This window comes from Helobdella robusta (assembly GCF_000326865.2).
Source record: "Helobdella robusta unplaced genomic scaffold HELROscaffold_66, whole genome shotgun sequence".
Classification (NCBI taxonomy): domain Eukaryota; kingdom Metazoa; phylum Annelida; class Clitellata; order Rhynchobdellida; family Glossiphoniidae; genus Helobdella; species Helobdella robusta.
The window spans coordinates 40,385-60,130 of record NW_008705371.1 but is presented as its reverse complement, the minus strand read 5'-3'; the positions used below and the strand labels follow the sequence as shown (position 1 = coordinate 60,130).

Sequence of the window (19,746 nt, the reverse complement as noted above, 5' to 3'; positions counted from 1 at the left end):
TAGTCAACTAGTTATTTATTCGACACTCATGTTCAATATGTTAATCTTGATAGACTGGATTACAACGAAGACCAACACACAATACAACATACAACACATCATACAAAACATCACACACACAACACATCACACCATACAACACGTGACACACACACACACACACACACACACACACACACACACACACACAGAGCACCAACAACACACACACACAGACAGAACACCAACACACACACAGATCACAAACACACAACCAATCAACAAACTCAATAGTGCAGTCCTTAGCTACGAGACTGGCATGCAATTGCACGATAAGTTCTTCTAGATCAACATTCCTTGAGACCTTTTGCAGCCCTTTCTTAGATGCTCCTTCACTCTCTCCAGCTTCGCCGTCATCGTCGTCAGCGTCCTCGACTACAGCAGCAATGCTTCCAGCTCTGTTCAGATGAATTTGCAAATGTTATTGTGCATGGTAGTTAAAATGTCATAACTTGGTCACCAGCATGGTTATGGCTTATATTTATTATGACCACTGATTTTTTATAACATGCCTTAATGACATCATGGACCCTCCTTTGTTTTCTGGTTGATTGCAGAACGGGTAATTATCAAAAAAATAATTTAAACTAAACAAATGAAGCATGTTAACCTCATTAAAATACCAATCATTGAACAATAACAACGTACTTATCTTGAAATGATATCTTTTTTAGGTCCTACGACTTGATGTGTCATTTACAACCAATTAAAAAATTAATTTGTCATGTATAAAATTGTTTTTTTTTGTCTCTACTGTTTGCGTGTTGATTGTGTTGTAAGTTGCTCCAATGTTTTTGTGTGACGTGTGACTGCAGATTGTACATTGTTTTAAAAGTTGTTTGTGTGTTCTGAATGCGTGCTCTGTATGTTGTTTGTCTGCCGACTATATTTAATTTATTTACCGTAGCTGTTGTTTCAGTTCGTTGATGACTTTGTGGAGGTTGGATGTTATAATGTCATGGGCAGACATTTCTTGTAGCATCGTAACTTCATTCTTTTTCATTTCTTCAACCACGCATTTCATCTGACGATCAATCAATCAATCCATCAATCCATCCATCCATCCATCCATCCATCCATCCATCCATCCATCCATCCATCCATCCATCCATCCATCCATCCATCCACCCATCCATGTAATACACTGAACCATGTCAGTAATAATTAAAAATTAATTTCATTTTGTAAGTTACAATGATTCTAACGACGAATCACCACCAACGATACAAATGAGACCAACCAAGAAGGAAATTATATAAAATATATATTAGGCCGACATAAAAACTTTAGATTTTTTTATTTATTTTAGCTGGATATTGAAATCAGTAAAATGGATAACTTGAATAAGCTTGCAACTTTGCAAACAGCCCAAATTAGTTGATAAATTTTTGAAAATGTTTGAAAATAAATATGAAATATAAACTCAGATATAAGAGCAAAAATAAATAAATTCAGATAAACAAACAAAGATGACATTAAAAAATGATTTGAATACAGTTCCTTAAGGATTCTGACTACTACAGCCAAATATAAATTTATGAAATGCCTTCTCAATCAAAGAGAACCATGGTACAACTAATTCATAATTTAGATAATTACAATGGCACAAATTAGCACCTTCTTGGGAGCCTAAAAGTCGAAAAAAAGATAACTTGGCTTCCTATTGGAAGATAGATAGATTATTTAGCAGAAGAACAGTGGCAATTAAAATAATAATCATCGCTGTTGAGAAGATGGGGCTGTGGGGATAATGTTGAAGATCATTAACTTCCTACCTAAGAACATTTCAGTAATGGGCTGGCTGATCGTATAATTTACGTAATTACAGATCAAACAACTGCTTCTATTAGTTGCCTATAAAAAATACACAAATAATAATAATAATGCTGATATAGAGCTGATGACTAAAAAAGCTGCAGCGTATGTCGCTACTGAGAAATGGAAGAAGAAACAAAAAGATTTTTGCGTTTGAGTTACATCACTGCCACAAAAATATCAAAAAATTAACAACATAAAAATTTTGATGAAAAGGATACTGATCAATCTTTTGAAATAACTAATAAAAAAGCTAGGCTAAATTTAATTCCTATGAATGAAACCTTCATAGCACTTCTTAGCGGGTTGCACGTTTGCGACACTTGCAAACAGCTGCTTCATCCGTTCATTTAATTAGGCAAGTTATGTCAAATTTTTCAGCAGTTTTTTTCAGAAAAGCTTTTATTTTAAAAACAAAATTTCAACAAAAAGTCTCACGAAGCAGTAAAACTCAGTTTAAGTGTCCCTAACAGATGCCATTGGAGTAAAAACAAACATACCATTCAAAATTAATGGGTCAAACAAAATTAAACTCGTCAAGTGGAATTGGAAAAAACTGAGGAGATAAAATTGAAGAAAAAATTACAAAATCATACATAGTGGAGTAATTTGAATTAAACTTATGAAATAAATAATTAAATACTGACTTAATGAATAAAAACCACAAAAGTGTGAGCACAAGAGTGGAAGGTTTAACAGGTGAGGAATAGCTAAAGAGTAATCTTGGTTGCAATTCAATTATATTTTATTAAATAATTATATAAATATGTAATAAATTACGTAGAATATATATAAATTATTACACTGTATAGATTACATATAGAGATATAGAAGTTCTACAGAATGTATATAAATTATATTCAATCAATCTTCGTTTTGCGTCCAGAGACCCGGTTTCCCGAGGTAGGACGTTGTTTTCTTTGCCATCAACTTTTTGCGCCAAATTAGACAATCAGTTGTATCCATTTCATTTACCATAGAGGGGCCATTCTGAATTTTTCTGCAACATCCCTCCGCTATTGCATACTTCCCAGGGATTCTTGGCACCCCTTGACCACTTAAGGCCTGCTGGGGACTAGGGGCCGTTGTTTTTCTTTGTGATGGCATAGGAATAATTTGGGGAAAAGTTTTTACCTCCGAACACTCATCCTGACAACAACCACCAGTTATCAGCGGTGGGCCTAGCCTTTCGCTCAAAAGCACGCAAGACAGCGTGGATGCAGTTTTATGTCATACCCAGGATGTATATAAATTATATTAAAGATAAAAAATTATATAAAATACATAAAAATAATATATATATATATATATATATATATATATATATATATATATATATATATTATGTAGAACATAAATATTTGTATAAAAAAATTTATGAATTTTATATAATACACAAAAATTCCAAAAGATGTTCATAAACAGTCAAGCAAACAGAAAAAACGTCATCGAATTTGAAAACTTATAAAAAAATTGACAGCCAATCAGAAGCCCAATGATCATCTCCGCCAACAAACCATGAGGTATAAAAATGGTTACCACCACCAACGAACCATCAGGTATAAATCACGTAAAATGGCAAGAACAACTTATTAACATGAATATTGAAAGTTGCATGATAATGAAAATTGTAGAAACAGGTGTAATAATAATAACAACAACAAGAATAACAACGCCAACAATAACAATAATGATAATAATAATTCTGATGAAAAATATAAATTTAACTGATGCCTCTTTCATATGCACTTTTTTTCTCATTCACCCTACCTTAGAACTAACTACCTACCTGCAATGACAGAACTTGGTGCAAATTTTCAGCATAAAATCAGGGTTCTACAGATTTAGTAGTACCAGCTGGATGTATGTAGGTCACACTCAACACCTTTTTCAAATAATTGAACCCACCGTAGTCAAACCCAGTTACGAATAACACCAATAATAATAAAAATTTAAATCCAACCTTTACACAGTTGGAGCATTTGCCTGAAAAAGACGAATTGAAGGCAGTTTCACTTTCATTTTTTCCAATCTCACTAATGACATTATTCGAGTTTTGGTTGCTATTGAGTTTGACACTTCTGTTCCACATGGGTTTGCAACTTTTTAAACGAGAAAAGACGTTTTGATTTAAATAATTTTGATGTGAAATTTTGTCGTCTGCAAATTGATCTGATTCATTATTGTTGATGTTGTTGTTTTTAACATTAGCATCAACAATTGCATGATTTTTGTTAACATTTATGTTGGTCTTGATAGTTGAAAATTTGTTTTGTAATTCAAATCTCCAATTAGCAAATGAAAGATCTCTTAGTGATTTGCTTCTTGTGGCAGGCTTCAAATGTTTGGCACTTGATTCTCCCACTGTGTGGCTAGGTCGTTCGATTTCACAAATGAATGAAAAGTGTGATCCACAAGTGACATCAGACTCCTGAGATGTTGACGCTAAATTAAAGTTCTGCAGCTGATGAGTAAATTTGGTTAATTTAGAAATAAATTTCACATTTTTATATCATTTGAAAAATTAACTAAAAACACTTTGAAATACTAAAAAAAATTAACTGTAAACTTTTTGAGTTTCTAATTTCATGAAATATTTTTTCCTGGCAAATTGTAAACTTTGAATCCAGTACAACATGGTTTGACTGTCCTCAGCTTGCAATAGTACAGTTTTGTCAGGTGATCTGAATTTTAAATGCAAATATATTGTGTGTTATAATAGAAAAAGGGTGTCCAAAGCTTTACATGTTAGGACCATATGGTTTTTTTTGATTCACAAATGTTCATATAATGAATGAACAACAAAAACAATTAAAATATTGAATATATTTATAGAATAAAATAATTTTAATTGTATTTATAATAATTTGATATTTGTCATCTTCTTCGCTTTAAAAAAATTAATACAATACCTGATTTGAAAAACATTGGTAAGACTTTGTTCTTCATCTGTTAGAAAAGTGAAAACAGACTTGCTGATATTTATTTCTCCCAATGGAGCAAGATCTTTAGCAGTTGCAAAATATAACAATGTACATGATTCTTCAGCCAAAACAAACCATCTGGTTTTAAATTCTCTACCAACATTTCGATATCCCAGCTTCAATTTCTTCAGATAGCCACACAATCTGTTACATTCATTGTTATTGGCCTCACTCTCCAATGTTACTTTCTTAATTTTTTCACTGTTAACACGGGAAGGACGCCCAGAAACAAAAGTGTCAGCAGTTTCAACACCCCCTTCTTCCGTTCCAGTCTTTGAGTGGTCATCAGCAGCATTATTGTTGTTAGTAGATGAAAGTTTTTTATTATTACTATACTCTTCCAAAACATCTTCAAGAGTTTTTTCAGTCATAGAAAGATTGATGTATGATTTGAAGCTGTCATTCTTAACGAGACGATTCATTTTTAAATGCCTCCACGATCAAATGCAAGTTGTAAACAAAAACATTTTTACAAAATCCGCCTTCCTATTTGTTTATTTACAAGCTGGGGAATTTCTCTGGAAGTTTTAGAAGACAGCACTGCCCATACATTTAACACCGTCGATGCTACTGAACAGATTTAAAAAGCCAGAAAAGTTACAAAAAAACAATTTTGATTAGTAAATCTCAAAATTTATTTTACAAATTGCAAATATTCAATTACAATTTTGGAAAGTATAATTTGACACTATTTTTATGTCTCAGCCATGGTCTCAGCGATCTTAGCATTCATTTTCGATACATATTATTTAGAAAGCATAGGGACATATACCGTTTAATTAAAAAAAGCAAAATCAACCATGGATAGTTCCATGGAATCAACACATGGTGAATAAATTTGAAAAAAAAACTACCACATTTAAATATAAGTTGAGTGCGAATGTACGAGGAAAATTAACAGTGTTGAAGCTAAACGAAGACAGAAAATCTTGCATTTCCTCATTTAATCCTAACAGAAAATGGTTTGCGAGTAACAAACCTAAATAAAATTTTCTTTCTTATTACACCTGATCGTAATAATTAAGTAACGAATCGTAACTCAACTCATTACTGGTATAAAAAACATTTTATATCAATATAAAATGGCATTAATTTGTACAAAAATGTGTCAGCTATTTTTTTCTGATTATAATATGGGAATTGAATTAATTGGCCTGAACGTTGATCTATTTAACGTCTGCTATAACGTCATTTTTCCCTTGCACTCAATTATAAAGTTTAAGGCGATTTCGGTATCACTAGATTGTATTTTTGGAGCTCAGTCGTTTGTTTAAATGAACAAAGTGTCTGAGCCGACAAATATTTAATGAAATTAAGATAATACTGATCATTGGCGTAACCAGTAAAGTCGAAAGTTTGTAAACTTTTATTAACTAGGTTTCAAAGTAACGTCAGTGACTTATCGACTAATTTCACTAGGAAAAATGTTGGAATTTGGTCGAGGCAACATGTTTTAGACATTGACGTATAATTTATATCTCAATAATTTTGGTTTAGATATGCTTCAGAAATACTTTCGAACTGATGAAAACTGTTTTCTATAACATTACACTTTATAATAAGCGATCAAACTTCATAAATTTACATTATAAATTTGCTATTGAGTAAATTTATTCTAGTTATGTGATTGAGTATATTTATACAAAATTTGAGTATACAAAACTTTTTATATTCAGTATCTTTGGTCACTAATATTTTATCGTCTGGTTTTCTTCGTTTCTTTAATTTTTAATAGAGTGGGGAAAATTTATTTTTTAATTCTGCTGGTTGAAGTTCGATTTAATAATCATGTTCGTAATAAAATATTCCTTAAAATTAAAATTAAATTTTAATTAATATTAGTTAATTAATATATCTTTTTTTTTAGAAATGTCACTCTGCAATTTTTTTACAAATAAAAAAAGTCCCCTGAGGATGATTTGGATTGCCGCTCACTGGGATAAAAAGATTTCGAAAAGTCAAATTTTTGATGCCGACATTAAGCTCCTTGCTTCTTATATAATTAAATCAAATGTTAGAGAATAATATGATGTAATTTTTAATTGATCTACTTTTAATATTTGGTAAAATTTCCAACTTTTTTGTTATACTTGATAATTAATTAAAACTAAAATTAAATTAAATATTAAACTTTTAAGAAAGTTAGAAACTATAAAACTAAAGACATGGCTAGGTTTTAGAATTTATTAGAATATTAGATGAAAAAATGTATTGACTTTAATATTTATAAATCTATTCAATTTCACAATGGAATAATGAGAAATTTTTTGTTATTTAAAAAAACGTTTTGTTTAGAAAACGATGAAAGTAAACTTGAGAACTTCTGGATACCTTCTTGTTGGTATTGTAAAGATATTCCGTAGAAAAGTAAAGTATTTGCTTGCTGACTGTACAGAGGCAGTCACTCATGTTAGGTTCAACTTGACTGAATTAAATGCTCTTGAACTGTCAAAAACAAATAAAAACAATGTTACTTTGAAACAAAAGTTTCCTTTAAATGTTGGATATGACATGGATTTTCTGTTAGTGTATTTTCATGTTCTTGTTAAACAATTTTATTTATTTTTAAGTTAAGGGGTACATAACACCACTGTTTTCAAAAGCGAAATGAAGTTTCTACTTATTGTAATTCATTTTTTAATGCTCATCTTTCAAGAAACCAAAACAAATCCACAAAAATTTATTTTCTTCATGGCATTTTTTAATCAATTGTAAAACACTTTGAGTATTTGTTCTCGGAGGACAATATTTATAAAAAAAAATTAGTATCAGTATATATACTATATATTCAGCACTTATCAGTTATTGAGCTTAGTGTGCATAATGCCATTTTTTATTTGTTAGATAACAGTGACAAACACTAGTATCTTTGCTTTGGACTACAAGACTTGGCACTTAATAATACAACTTGACATGAGAAAAGTTTTTTCAACTTCTCTCATCTGGCAACCTGATTAACTTATGGCTGCTATGTAGTCATTGATCATTGTTTTCTTACGTTTTCCTCATTACGGAAATTTTTATAGTGCCATTTCATTGGATACATGTGCCGAAATGCATTTACCATAAATGTCTGTTATTCAGGTTTACAACCAATTTCATAGATGTTGATTTTACTGCATGTCAAAGTCGTAAAGAAGAAATTACATTGAAAGAACCCAATGGTTCTTTAATTGGTGGCATCAATAATTTTCATCAAATTGGTTTGGCATAAATATATTTTTCATATTAATTAATTAATTAATTAATTTAATTGATTAATTCTTATCCATCTTGCTTCATTTTTATTAAATATTTATTTCAGCATAAAAAGGCTTTTATATTTTACAATATTACTATCTCAATGAAGTTTTTTTTATTGAAAGTTATATATTGTAAGTTATATATTGAAAGTTATATATTGAAAGTTATATATTGAAAGTTATATTGAAAGTTTATTGTTTTCATCAATACCCTGATGATTATCTTGTTATTAATATTGTGTGGCATTTCCTTTTCAGTAAACCAGGTAATTATTTCACCTCCACCAACTAGGGTGGTGCTGGTTAACTTCTCTGTCACTCATCTTTGACAATATTTTTTCTATCTTTTTATCTTTTACATTTTTTTAAACAACAAGAAATAACCCTCATGTAACAGTGGCATTTAATAAAAAACATGTTATTTGTTTTTGTTATAAGCTTATAAGCTTTGATATTTTTTTAATCGTACAGACAATTTTGGGATTGGAGAATTTGATGAAGCAGTATTTTTTCAGCCACAACAAACGTTTTCCAACTTTTTAACAGGTTCTATTAAAGACTTTTTCATCAGCTATTGATTTTTATGTCTTTTTTTATCAAAATTACTTCAGTTCTATAATATTTTGAGTTCATTTGTAATCTGGGACAAACAGAAAAACAAGTTTTTGTTGGCTTGGCAGCATGATGCTGTAATGCAATAATTTTTTTCACTTTAAAATTATGTTTATTTTTTAACAATTGTAATAAAGACAGATTAGATAATCAAGATTTACGAGACCATATTATTCCAGAAGAATCGAATATCCTGAAAGAAAATAGGGTTACATCTGAAAGCCAGCAAACAGGTTCACTTTTACATTCTGACAGTTATGGATGTAATTGAACATTTTTACATAATGACTATTATAATCCAATAAATATGATCTATAATTAGTTACAAATTGATCCTGCACATAACCTTAAGTATTCTTATTTGTTTTTGGATATAAAACTGTGATTGGTTCTCAGGTTTTAGCTATATTTCATGCTAATAACTAAAGGGGCACACAATATTTGGCAAAATTTGAAATTCAGCTTTGGCTATTTTCAAAGGCTTAATAACCAATTATTAAAACTTCTGGTATTCCATTAATTTTTGTTATTACCTACTACATTTGAAACAATATTTAATAATTAGTATTAGCCAAATTTTTGCATTTTTCATTGTATTTTAAACAGTAATTTTTATTGGTAATCTTTGCATTGTTAATTTTCCAACGTGTCTTTGCATTATAAATTAGGCTAACTTGTTCTAGAATGACCTCGTTTGTCTTCTAGTTTGTAATCTTTTGCTCACCTGCACTAGCTGCCGATTCATCAATGCATCAAATATAAAATGGCTGTCATCACGTACAAAACACTCAACACATCTCAACCACCATATCCTCACAAACTCATTCGCCTTAGCTCATCTGCTAATCATCACCACCACCTTCGTCTGCCGTCATCATTGCAACTGCATCAACCAGTCATTAAATCATCTCTCGTCAATAAAGGTTTTTCATATTGCTCCCATCAATATGGAACAGTTTACCACTCATCATCCGTCAACAATGATCAATAGAAATGTTTAAGAAGCGATTGCAACAGCATCTGTTTGAACAGGCCTTTGATAGCCATGCTGACATTTGTTTATCCGGGCGCCTCTAGGACGCTGCACAAATGACATTATTATTATTATTATTTGCACCAAAAGATCACAAATTTTAATTTTGCAACAAACAATGCAAGATAATTATTATTCTTTCATTTCAATTTACAATTGTTTATTCATAATTTTTAGTATTTTTTCATTATACGACATTTTGTTTATGTATTTTGTATGGTGATTTTTTCATACACAGCTTTGTAAGTAAATATTAGACATAAACAGTTGAAAAAACATTGCCCATTTTTAAAAATACATTTTACATATTTCAGCAATATCAATATCAACACAACAACTCATCCTTCAGCAATATTTTCTATTCAGTACACATAACCATACTAATTCATAAATTATACATAGGACAATAAAGAAGAAGTCATATTTTCATTTATGATAATATATTTATTTCCCCATTTTTTCTTTTTCTAAATTTTTTTGTAATTGTGTTAAGAAATAAACAGAAAAAGAAATGCTGATGTGGAATTGTTCCAAAATATTTCTCAGCAACAATCTCAACAAGTGCATCAACAACAGCTTGAATCAGTTTTAGAAGTCAATTCTGCTGGAAATAAATTGCCTATGGATTTAGTTTTGCAATCAATAATTCCATCAAAACGTAAATTTAATGTTTAGTTGTTTCTAGCTATAATAATAAATTGCTTACTTTTGCAATGAAGTAGTAAGCTTTATTAGTTTCCTCTAAACAACTTAGTCTAGCTGATTTGTATGTTTGATTTGGGTGGCGTGATGGTGTAATGGCTAAGGTGCCCGGCATTGTGGGTGCAGTGTCCGGGTTCGAGTGCAAAAAGATCCCCGCCTATCACATGCAAAAGTGTGTGATGCGTTGATTTACGTGTATTTATGCACCGTGTGTTTGTTGTAATAATGATAATGCATGTGCCTCAGTCGCTTGCCATGGCGCTATATAAAATGACATTATTATTATTTTAGTTTCATGGATATATTAAAATTTTTTAATTATTTTTCAATTTTTTCAATTTCAAACATTTGCAGTGTGAATTCTATTCAACAAAATTTGAGAGTTCTTAAGTACTAAACATACTAAATATTATTTGTCATTCCTTGATATTTTTCCAAGTTACTCTGATTCACCGTACTTCATCTCTGAACATATTTTATTTTCCCTATTATTTAGCTTTGCATTCACGTTCTAAGTTGCCTCTTCCCCATTTATTTTGTATTTACACCTCTGGTTTTGTTTTCACATTTGTAGAACAATTGCTCTATAATGGATTGTTTGAACTGTTCCAAAAACATTTTATTGGTTTTATAATTTTTTTTGCGTTTTTTTCTGCAGTACAAGACAAACATTTATTCTTTTCTAAAACTCTTAGTAGTTCTTTTATTGAGATTTTGTGGGAACTGAAATTTTAATTTTTCACTTTCATTTTTTGTTGACACTGCATGATTTAAAAGATCTAACGGAAACCTTGTCAACATTTTTATTAATAACAAATAATAAAATTTCAAGTGTTTGTTTTGTAGAAATTAAAAAAGAAACTAAAAGAAGGAAGTTGTTGTTGGATGATACTATTAGAATTGATCGCGCTGTTGTGAAGCATCACATAGAAGACAGACGCGACATTCTGACTGAAAATAAATTGGCCCCAAGTACTAAGAAACTGATGATGATTAGATCCATTGGATGTGCTGGATCTTTGTTGAAGTCATCAATGTCTTTGAGGACATTCATAGCCAACAATCTTTTATTAGTTAGATAATATTAAATGAAATTGTTTTTTTTTTATATTCATTCATGTTAAACATTGTTATATATATTACTGAATCAGAATGACATTGGAAGTTAGTATAATGTAATAATTAACTTAATCAACTCTATGACAATTTTTATTAACATGTTATGACATTAAAAGTATTGATATAACCGCGGGAACGATCTAATAGTTCTATATTATTTATTACGCTATATTTGTAATCTCTGGGTTGTAAACCATAGAGTATAAAGAATTATTGTATCTATAGTTGTAAAATAGGCTACAAATGCGACCTACCAGTGAGGCTTAGTCAGTGGAGGTTTCTAGTTGAGATAACAAGCGAAAAGAAAGCGATGCCGTAAATGTGATTTATGTAGTTATTTGGATTAATTTATTGTTTCTATTACTGTTGGTATTCAAATAAACGTTCAACAAAGTTTGCGTTTGAAGCAGTCGTTTTCATCTATCGGAAATCTTGAACTTACGGATAAACGAACTCGTGACTATCTTTGGATGCCACAATACGGTGTTGGAAATACAGAGATTAATCTCAATAATTATTGAAGTTATAACATCGGTGTTGGTAGTTACAAAGTCAAGGAGTTACAACAGTATCCTTATAAAGTTACATACAGTGTTTTGAAATTAAGTAAATTATCAAAATTTTTAGCTATAGAAGTATAAAAAAAGATTTTGTGATAAAATGGCTCACAAGAACAAAATACAAATGATTTATCTAAAAATGAATATCTCTATTTTTTAAAAAATAGTAAAAAATTTAGAGTAGTTATAATAACAATTTTTAATTAAGGAAAACGTGGATGTGACGTTTTGCAGCTGCGTGTGTGTCGGAGTTGGATAAAAAATATCTGACTTCGGCCACTAAAAAAAATCCGATTCCGACTCCAGCCCTTCAAAAATCCGACTTCGGATAAAAATTTCAGACTTCGGATTCCGAATTATAGAAAAATTAGTTAACTTTTGCGTCGTTCACTCTATTATCACTACTAAATAAAAAATACTTAAAATAACATTTAAAATCAGTCGATATAATTGTTTTTTTTTTAACAATTTTTATTAATGGAGACCTGAAGCAATGCTTGTATGGCAACCTACAAAAGAAAATAACATAACGTAATATGACCAGAAATAAACAAAACACTATATAACATAATTAGCAAAAAGAGATGTTGCAAAACTGAAATTGTTCAATTTACTTTAACATGAAAATCTCAAAAATTAAAGTTCTAATCAATTAAAATATAATTTTAATGTTCATAATATAAAAACCAAAGTGTCATGAAAACATATTGATGAAATATAAATGATATTTAACATAAACTTTAGTTTTATATATTTAATTAAACAGCAGAAAAATATTTAAAATTTAACAGTATAATTATTGATTTCTTAAACTTAATTATGCTAGACAATAATTTTATATTAGAAGATTAGAAGGACATAATTTAATACCATAAATAAATAAAGAATTAGAGAGCAGATCAGTTCTTACAGTTGAACATAAAATTCAGGGGTATGTCTAGTTTGTCTCTTAACAATTGAGTTAGATTTAACAATAAATTTATGGAAATAACTATATAGTAAAATTACTTCATTTTTAAGTTTTAAAACACACTGAAAAAAAATTTTATTTTTGCATCATAATTTCACCTTAATATCACTAAATAAAAAATACTTTAAACAAACACTTGAAATCAGTAAATGTAATTGTTTTTCTTAATAAAATTACTATAATTTTACGTTTAAAGATGCATTATGTTTTAAGATGTTTTATTTTCAGATGTACTGAACAAAAATGTGATTTTATTCACATTATTAGCATTTATTTTCAGTACAAAAAATGAAAAGATGATTGCTTATCGCTTTATTTATCCGCTAAAAAACAATTTAAAAAAAGTTCAGAAACAAAATTAATTTTAAAAAAAATAAATAACATTTTTGAAGTTGGAATCGGATAAAAAAAATTTGCTCTGGTCCCTAAAAAAAAATCCGACTCTAGCTCTTTAAAAAATATCGACTCCGGCAAATCACCGACTCCGAACGTCTCCGACACTCTGGTTGTTACCTAGTCTTCTTTCCAAATAATCAATCAATCCTCATTTATAGTCTCCATCCATTATGGGTCGGACTTTTTTATTCCATTCATTGGCTTCTGTCTCCAAGCCGATCTATTGCATTGCGTCTGTCTCCTTGAGACCAAATGCCTTCAAGTCCCCTGTATGGTCTGCGTTCAGGACTTCTTTTGGCGACCTCTTGGGCGGTTCCAGGCACCTGGGACTCAGTAACGGAAATTATTGTATCGTTTTCGCTTCACATAGCCAAACCATCTTTCAACGTGCACAGTCTCGTTCGGTTCAGGATCTCGGTTGTATAAATATGTTCCCTAGGTCAACATGCTGCATCCAACGAATCATCTTCATGTCAGTTCGGTGAAGCTGCTGTTCGAGTTTTGTTGTCATCGGCCATGTCTCTGCATCATACATCAGAGCAGATCATATAGCTGTGTTGTACAGCTTAGAGCGTAATGGTAGAATAATGCTACGCCGCATCAGTACCGAGGCAAGAAGGTGCCATCTGCCCCACGCCGCACGTATGCGTCCACGACCGGCGGCATCAGCTGCTCCAGTACAATCCAGCATATCTCCCAAATACTGACATGAAGTAACAGTTTCGATCCCGGTAATCGTATCATTACCTGGGCTCCGTTGTCGCGGATTGATGCAGGCGGAGCATACGAAATAAGTCACTTTCCTAAGTGAGCCGGTAATTCTCGAGCATCGTCTTTGACACCACTGCTGACATCGTAGACATTTGATCGAGTTGCTTCCAACTCCAGCCCCACACACCGAACATAGCCATTGACCAGAGACCACAGGCTCAGCGGTACCACCGGTGATCATAGTTTTTGTTTTGTCAAGGTTTACCTTTAGCCCGTGTTCGGCAAGCTGGGTATTCCAGACCTCAAACTTTCTGGCTGCGTGTTGTTCCGAGGCCGCCGTTAGGACGATATCATCTGCATATATCACAATCTATATGTTTTCTGAGAGTATCGGTTTGGTTATTTCTTCCATCACCGTGATGAAGAGCAGGGGGCTGAGTGTTGATCCTTTATAAAAGCCGACGTTAATATCAAATTCATTCGTGTTACCGGCTGTTGTGCTGACCAGAGTTTTTGTGTTAGAGTACGTTGCCATAACCAACCGAACCAGATATTCTGGAACAAGCAGTCTACATAGACTCCACCTGATTGCCTCACGAGGCACTCTGTCAAAAGCCTTTTCCAAGTACACAAATACATGGAACAGTCGCTTTTGCTTTGTCAAGTATTTTTCCTGTAGTTGACGAATGATATAGATAGCTTCAATGGTGGATATCCCTGCCATGAAGCCGTACTGGTAACCACATATTGAAACGCACGACAACTGTCTTCTCTCAATGACTTTTTCAATAACTTTTAGGGGGTGTTCCGGTAGACGTTATGCCTCGATATAAGGAGCCTTTCAGTGGGTCTCCTTTTCCTTTATATATTGGCACTGTTGTGCTACTGTTCCATTCGACTGATAGTATCGATTTACTCCACATCTCCTGACAGATGTGTAAGAGGGCTCTGAAGCACTCACTCGGAAGCAATTCTTTCCAAATATCATTCCATATTTTGTTAATTTCAAATTTTTATTATAACTACTCTATATGTTTTAATAGTTTTTACAAAATATGTGTTGTCCGGTTGATCAAATTCATAAATTATTTTATTCCTTTCATTTCGATATAAAAAACTTAAAAAGTTTTTTTAATTTGTTTAATTTGATTATTTTATTACATTAATATTTTAAATAGTTTTATAGAGCAAACATGGTTTCAAAGTGTTCGAATGGAAAAGATGATAGTGATGATGATGACGGTCTTTCAAAGAAATTAAATGAAATTGAAATCGGCCGTTTTGAAAGTCCAGAGGAGTCACCGAAGATAGCAAATATCAGCCAGGAACAAGCAATGATCGTTGAGGGTAAATAAAAATAAATTACTCCATATCCATTTTTAATTTTGTTCTGTTTCCAATTTGCAGTCCTATTTAAATTAATCTGACACTTTTTTAATTTCTTTTTTATCATTATATACCAGTTCATTGACTATGATTTTTAATGTACATGTTGTCTGAATTGTCAACATTTACGTGGTGTTAGTGTATTTTGTTTGCAATATTAGTGTGCTTGTGGATTTAGACCAAGTGAGGTGATGAACTTAAACTTTTATTAATCGAATGTTGTACAAGTTTTACTTATTTATTTAGTAATGGTTTTTTTAATTGATAGTAATTTGTACTGGTCGAAATTGATTTTTAAAGTTTTATTTAAATTCGTCTTGTTTTTTTATTTAGTTATAATGATTTTCAAAATTTTCTGTTGTACATTTTTTATTATTTCATTTATTTAAAAGTTTTTTCAAATATTTACTTCTATATGCTTAAACTCTGTGAGTTTATGTTTCTACATTTTGTTAGTGTAACAATAACTGATAAATTTCATTTTCGTGCGTGTCTTTTTAAACAATCTTTTTTTAATTTACCACAAACAAAGAATTCAATCAGTCAGATTTGTTGCCACCTCCGCCAAAAAAGTCTAAAAAAGATAAGGTATGCATTTAATCAAAGTTTGATATTATTTATATTATCTTTTCAACAAAGTTGTAATTATGTAACATTTAAATATTATTTTTAAAATTTTTGATGTGAAAAGGAATAAAATTTGTTAGAATTTAAGGTTCTACTACACTACCTTTGGCAGAGAAGAGAGAATTGGAATTTTCATTTGTGGACAGTTCCGCACTTTTGTTGGTGCCAATGGTTCACAAACATTGTTCACTATATTTTTCCATGTTCACAGTTTCCGACTAGATTTTACTCAGATGCTGGTTTTGCAAATCAACTCTTATTTATGGGTTCTATGTCTTCTTTGGCATGGAGCTTTTTATCGTCCAGCAGTTTTGTCAGTTTAATGGTCGCCGGAATTTATTTATTTAACATATGGTTTCGGAGTAAGACTTTAAGATTCTATTTGAGGCATCGCATTTGTAATACCTCAAGTTTGTTTGTATCCGTCTTAAACATTGACGATGCTTCAAATCCATAGCGTAAATTTGACTTGATGGATAACCGAAAGAGACGGATCATTGTTACCGTTGTAATGTATTTTTTTCAAAGATACCATCTGTCCAATTCTAGTCTGGAATTGAATTGAAATGAATGGAATTGAAGCTACCATTTTCTTTTGTTGAGCAATAAATCCAAGATATTTTAATGGTCACCGAGTTAGCTCAGTCGGTAGAAGTGCCATGTCTCGTGCTGCTATTACGCGATGGCATGGTTCACATACTGTCTGTCCGAAACTCAAAGACCATCATACGCGTATGATGCAGTGCTTGCGCGTGCGTGCATACATAATGTGTATGTGAATATCGTATGGTGTAGATAGTGTACAGCCTTTGTGGCACAAAAGTTTAATTACAAGTTTAGAATAACATAAGCATTTCTGCATTTGGCAGAGCTGAATATAAAGAATAAAAAATCCAACTAGTTCACGCTATCCTCCGTTATGATGTACATTGACGGGTGATAAAATTCGTTGTAGACGCTTTCGTTTAGGCTTCGTTTGTCTTGAGGCCATATGGCGCAGCACAGTTGGGCGAACGAAATCAGGAAGGATAATAGTGGCTTTTGCGTCGCTTTTGGTAGCCACTGCACTGTCGTCAGCAAACATCATATCGTTCAGTTCGCGATTGAAGATGAACTGGGCACCGTATCCAGAAGGCTTTCGGCAGGAAAGCATTAACTACAAGGTTGAAAAGGGTCACGAAGCGATTGACGTCTCCTTGACAAACTGCCGTTTTAATAATTAGCTTCTTAAATTAATTTGGACTTTGTAATTGGCTGGGCTAGTTAAATCATAAACGCTTCTTGGAGAACAAATGACTTTTGGGCTCCAAAATGGTCTGTCTGTATTAAGGCTAATGGTAATGGTGAGCTCCTATTATTAACTTTAAGGTGCTCTTAATTGTGCGTAACGTATAACAACTGGCAACTAAGTCGAACTCCTCGCTTCCATGATGCAAAACTGTTTAGATACATAGGAGAAAAGGTGTAGTTGATTGTTAAATGACTTTCAAGCAATCTAGTCAACGACGTTTTTTAATTTTTTGTCATCATCATTTTGCTTAGATTTTGAGATGTTGCTGAAATTGTAATAACATAAGCATATAAACAGTGTACATATAAACGTAATGTAATGTAATGAGTATGTGCGTCGGATGGTGTGGATAATGTAATGAGTTATGTTACTAGCAGTTTCTATTGTTTTGATACTTGGTCAGATTGTATACCGGCGCTTAAAGTGAAGTTTGTATTGTTTAAACTACCTAGCCGACATGTTACAAGAATTTTGGCGAGGCACTTTAAAATATAATCATATAATAAAAATTAAGTATACTATGGAAGCTTCAAATGTTCTTCTATTTTTCATACTACAATTCCTTATTAAATTCACTTGGGCTTTTTAGAAATTAAGACCAGTTCCAGATATTGATTTAAAAAATGGTAAAGAGAATGTGCCACTGAATCTACAGACACCGTCGTTGAATTTCAATGTTTTTGATCCATTCTCACCAGTTGAAATTGTTAGCCAAAGCTCACTTGATTTATACAAGGTTAACTATTACATTAACTTCGCCATCGTTTTGTTTGTATTTGGTTTGTGTATTTTTCAATGATTAGTATTAATGTTTTTTAATTGAAAGACGTTTTGACATTCGAAGCCTTCACATGCAATTTATTCAGCTTACCTTTGAGATAACAGGACTAATTGAAAAGTTGTTCTTATTCTGATGATTACAGTGGTTATTAAATCAGGTTTCCTTTATGATGTTTCGCCAGATAATGGTGGCACCTATTTCAGTAGGATTTTACAACGCATTTTCTTAAAAAGATTTTCTTCATCACATAGCAAAAAAGCAGACATCACAAATGTTCTGACCATTTCTGGCAGTTGCTAAGCTAAAAGTGTAGGTCGAGTGCTGAATTCAAAGGCAGCAAAGCTATGAATTCAGGCATGCCCATAATAATAATAATAAAGCTATGAAAATTTATATAGTTGGAAGTTTTGAATTTTGTTAGTCATCATCGTTTATGATGTTATCCAGTGAACCAAAAAAAAACAAATTTAAACAAATTACGCTTTCAACAAAAGACCAATAACTAAAGAATATTCTGAAGTAGAGATTTAAACGCCAATCATACATTATATATCCAAAATTTTATCTATTAAAGATAATTAATCAACTATTTATTTGTGACAGACTTCAGAAGAAGCGAAAAGATCCAGCAACAAACTGAACAAAAAGAATTTTGTTGATTATTTAAAGTTGGCTATTGAAAAAGAAAGTAAAGTAATATTCCACCATGCAATGTCCAATTTATCTATGAAAAGTAAATGTCAAGTGTCATATTTGTTTTATTGTCTGCTGGAATTGAAGAAAAAAGGTTTTGTTAACGTGCTGCAGAAGCAACCGTATGCAGATATTGTTATCACCAAGGGACCAAAGTCCTTTAACATGGCACATCTTTAAATTAATTTATTTCTTCTGGTTTATTTCAAATAACTTATTGTATTATATTTAAATTTATTTCAATTTTTTATTGCACTCGACGTTTTTTACGTTTCATCACTTGCACACCGCAGGTTTGTGTTGTTTTTCTGATATAGGTATTTGTAAACTTATATATATATATATATATATATATATATATATATTTATATATAGGCTTAAGACTGTCAGAAATGGAATTATTAGTGAAAAATCACAGCACGTTCATGTTCCGCGTTAGTTAGCTTCCTATTTATTTTTTCGATTTTTCCTACGGTAGATCGTAAATCATTGTCACGTTTCATGAGTTTAGAACCAAAATTTTTGTTTATTTTAAGCATGATAGAACAGAAAAGTTTTTTTCTGTATTCCTATACCATCTTTGGTTTTCGAATTGATACGTCGTGTAGGTGGCCAAATGCTTATGTTTATATATATATTGCTTAAGTTTATATATATATAGAAAGAGAGAGAGAGAGAGAGAGCGCGCAAATATCCTTGGGCAACGTTTTGAACTCAAGAAACTTGTCAAGGATTTACATCTAAAAATTAAATAGGAAGCTAACTAACGCATAACATGCTGTGAT

The 19,746-nt window shown here is 31.4% G+C and overlaps 2 protein-coding genes across 2 annotated transcripts; one reads left to right on the top strand and one right to left on the bottom strand.

Annotated features, from left to right (window-relative positions):
- Positions 1-3,682: 3,682 nt before the first annotated feature.
- On the bottom strand, positions 3,683-5,260 carry HELRODRAFT_180902 (hypothetical protein; the record flags this gene model as incomplete). Its single annotated transcript, XM_009030199.1, has 3 exons — positions 3,683-4,318; positions 4,424-4,538; positions 4,767-5,260. The coding sequence occupies 3 exons, from the start codon at positions 5,258-5,260 to the stop codon at positions 3,683-3,685; spliced, it is 1,245 nt and encodes a 414-aa protein (XP_009028447.1).
- A 10,116-nt stretch (positions 5,261-15,376) lies between these two features.
- Positions 15,377-19,141, top strand: HELRODRAFT_180901 (hypothetical protein; the record flags this gene model as incomplete). Its single annotated transcript, XM_009030198.1, has 6 exons — positions 15,377-15,530; positions 16,102-16,157; positions 16,408-16,606; positions 17,166-17,359; positions 18,077-18,223; positions 18,872-19,141. The coding sequence occupies 6 exons, from the start codon at positions 15,377-15,379 to the stop codon at positions 19,139-19,141; spliced, it is 1,020 nt and encodes a 339-aa protein (XP_009028446.1).
- Between the last annotated feature and the right edge of the window lie 605 nt (positions 19,142-19,746).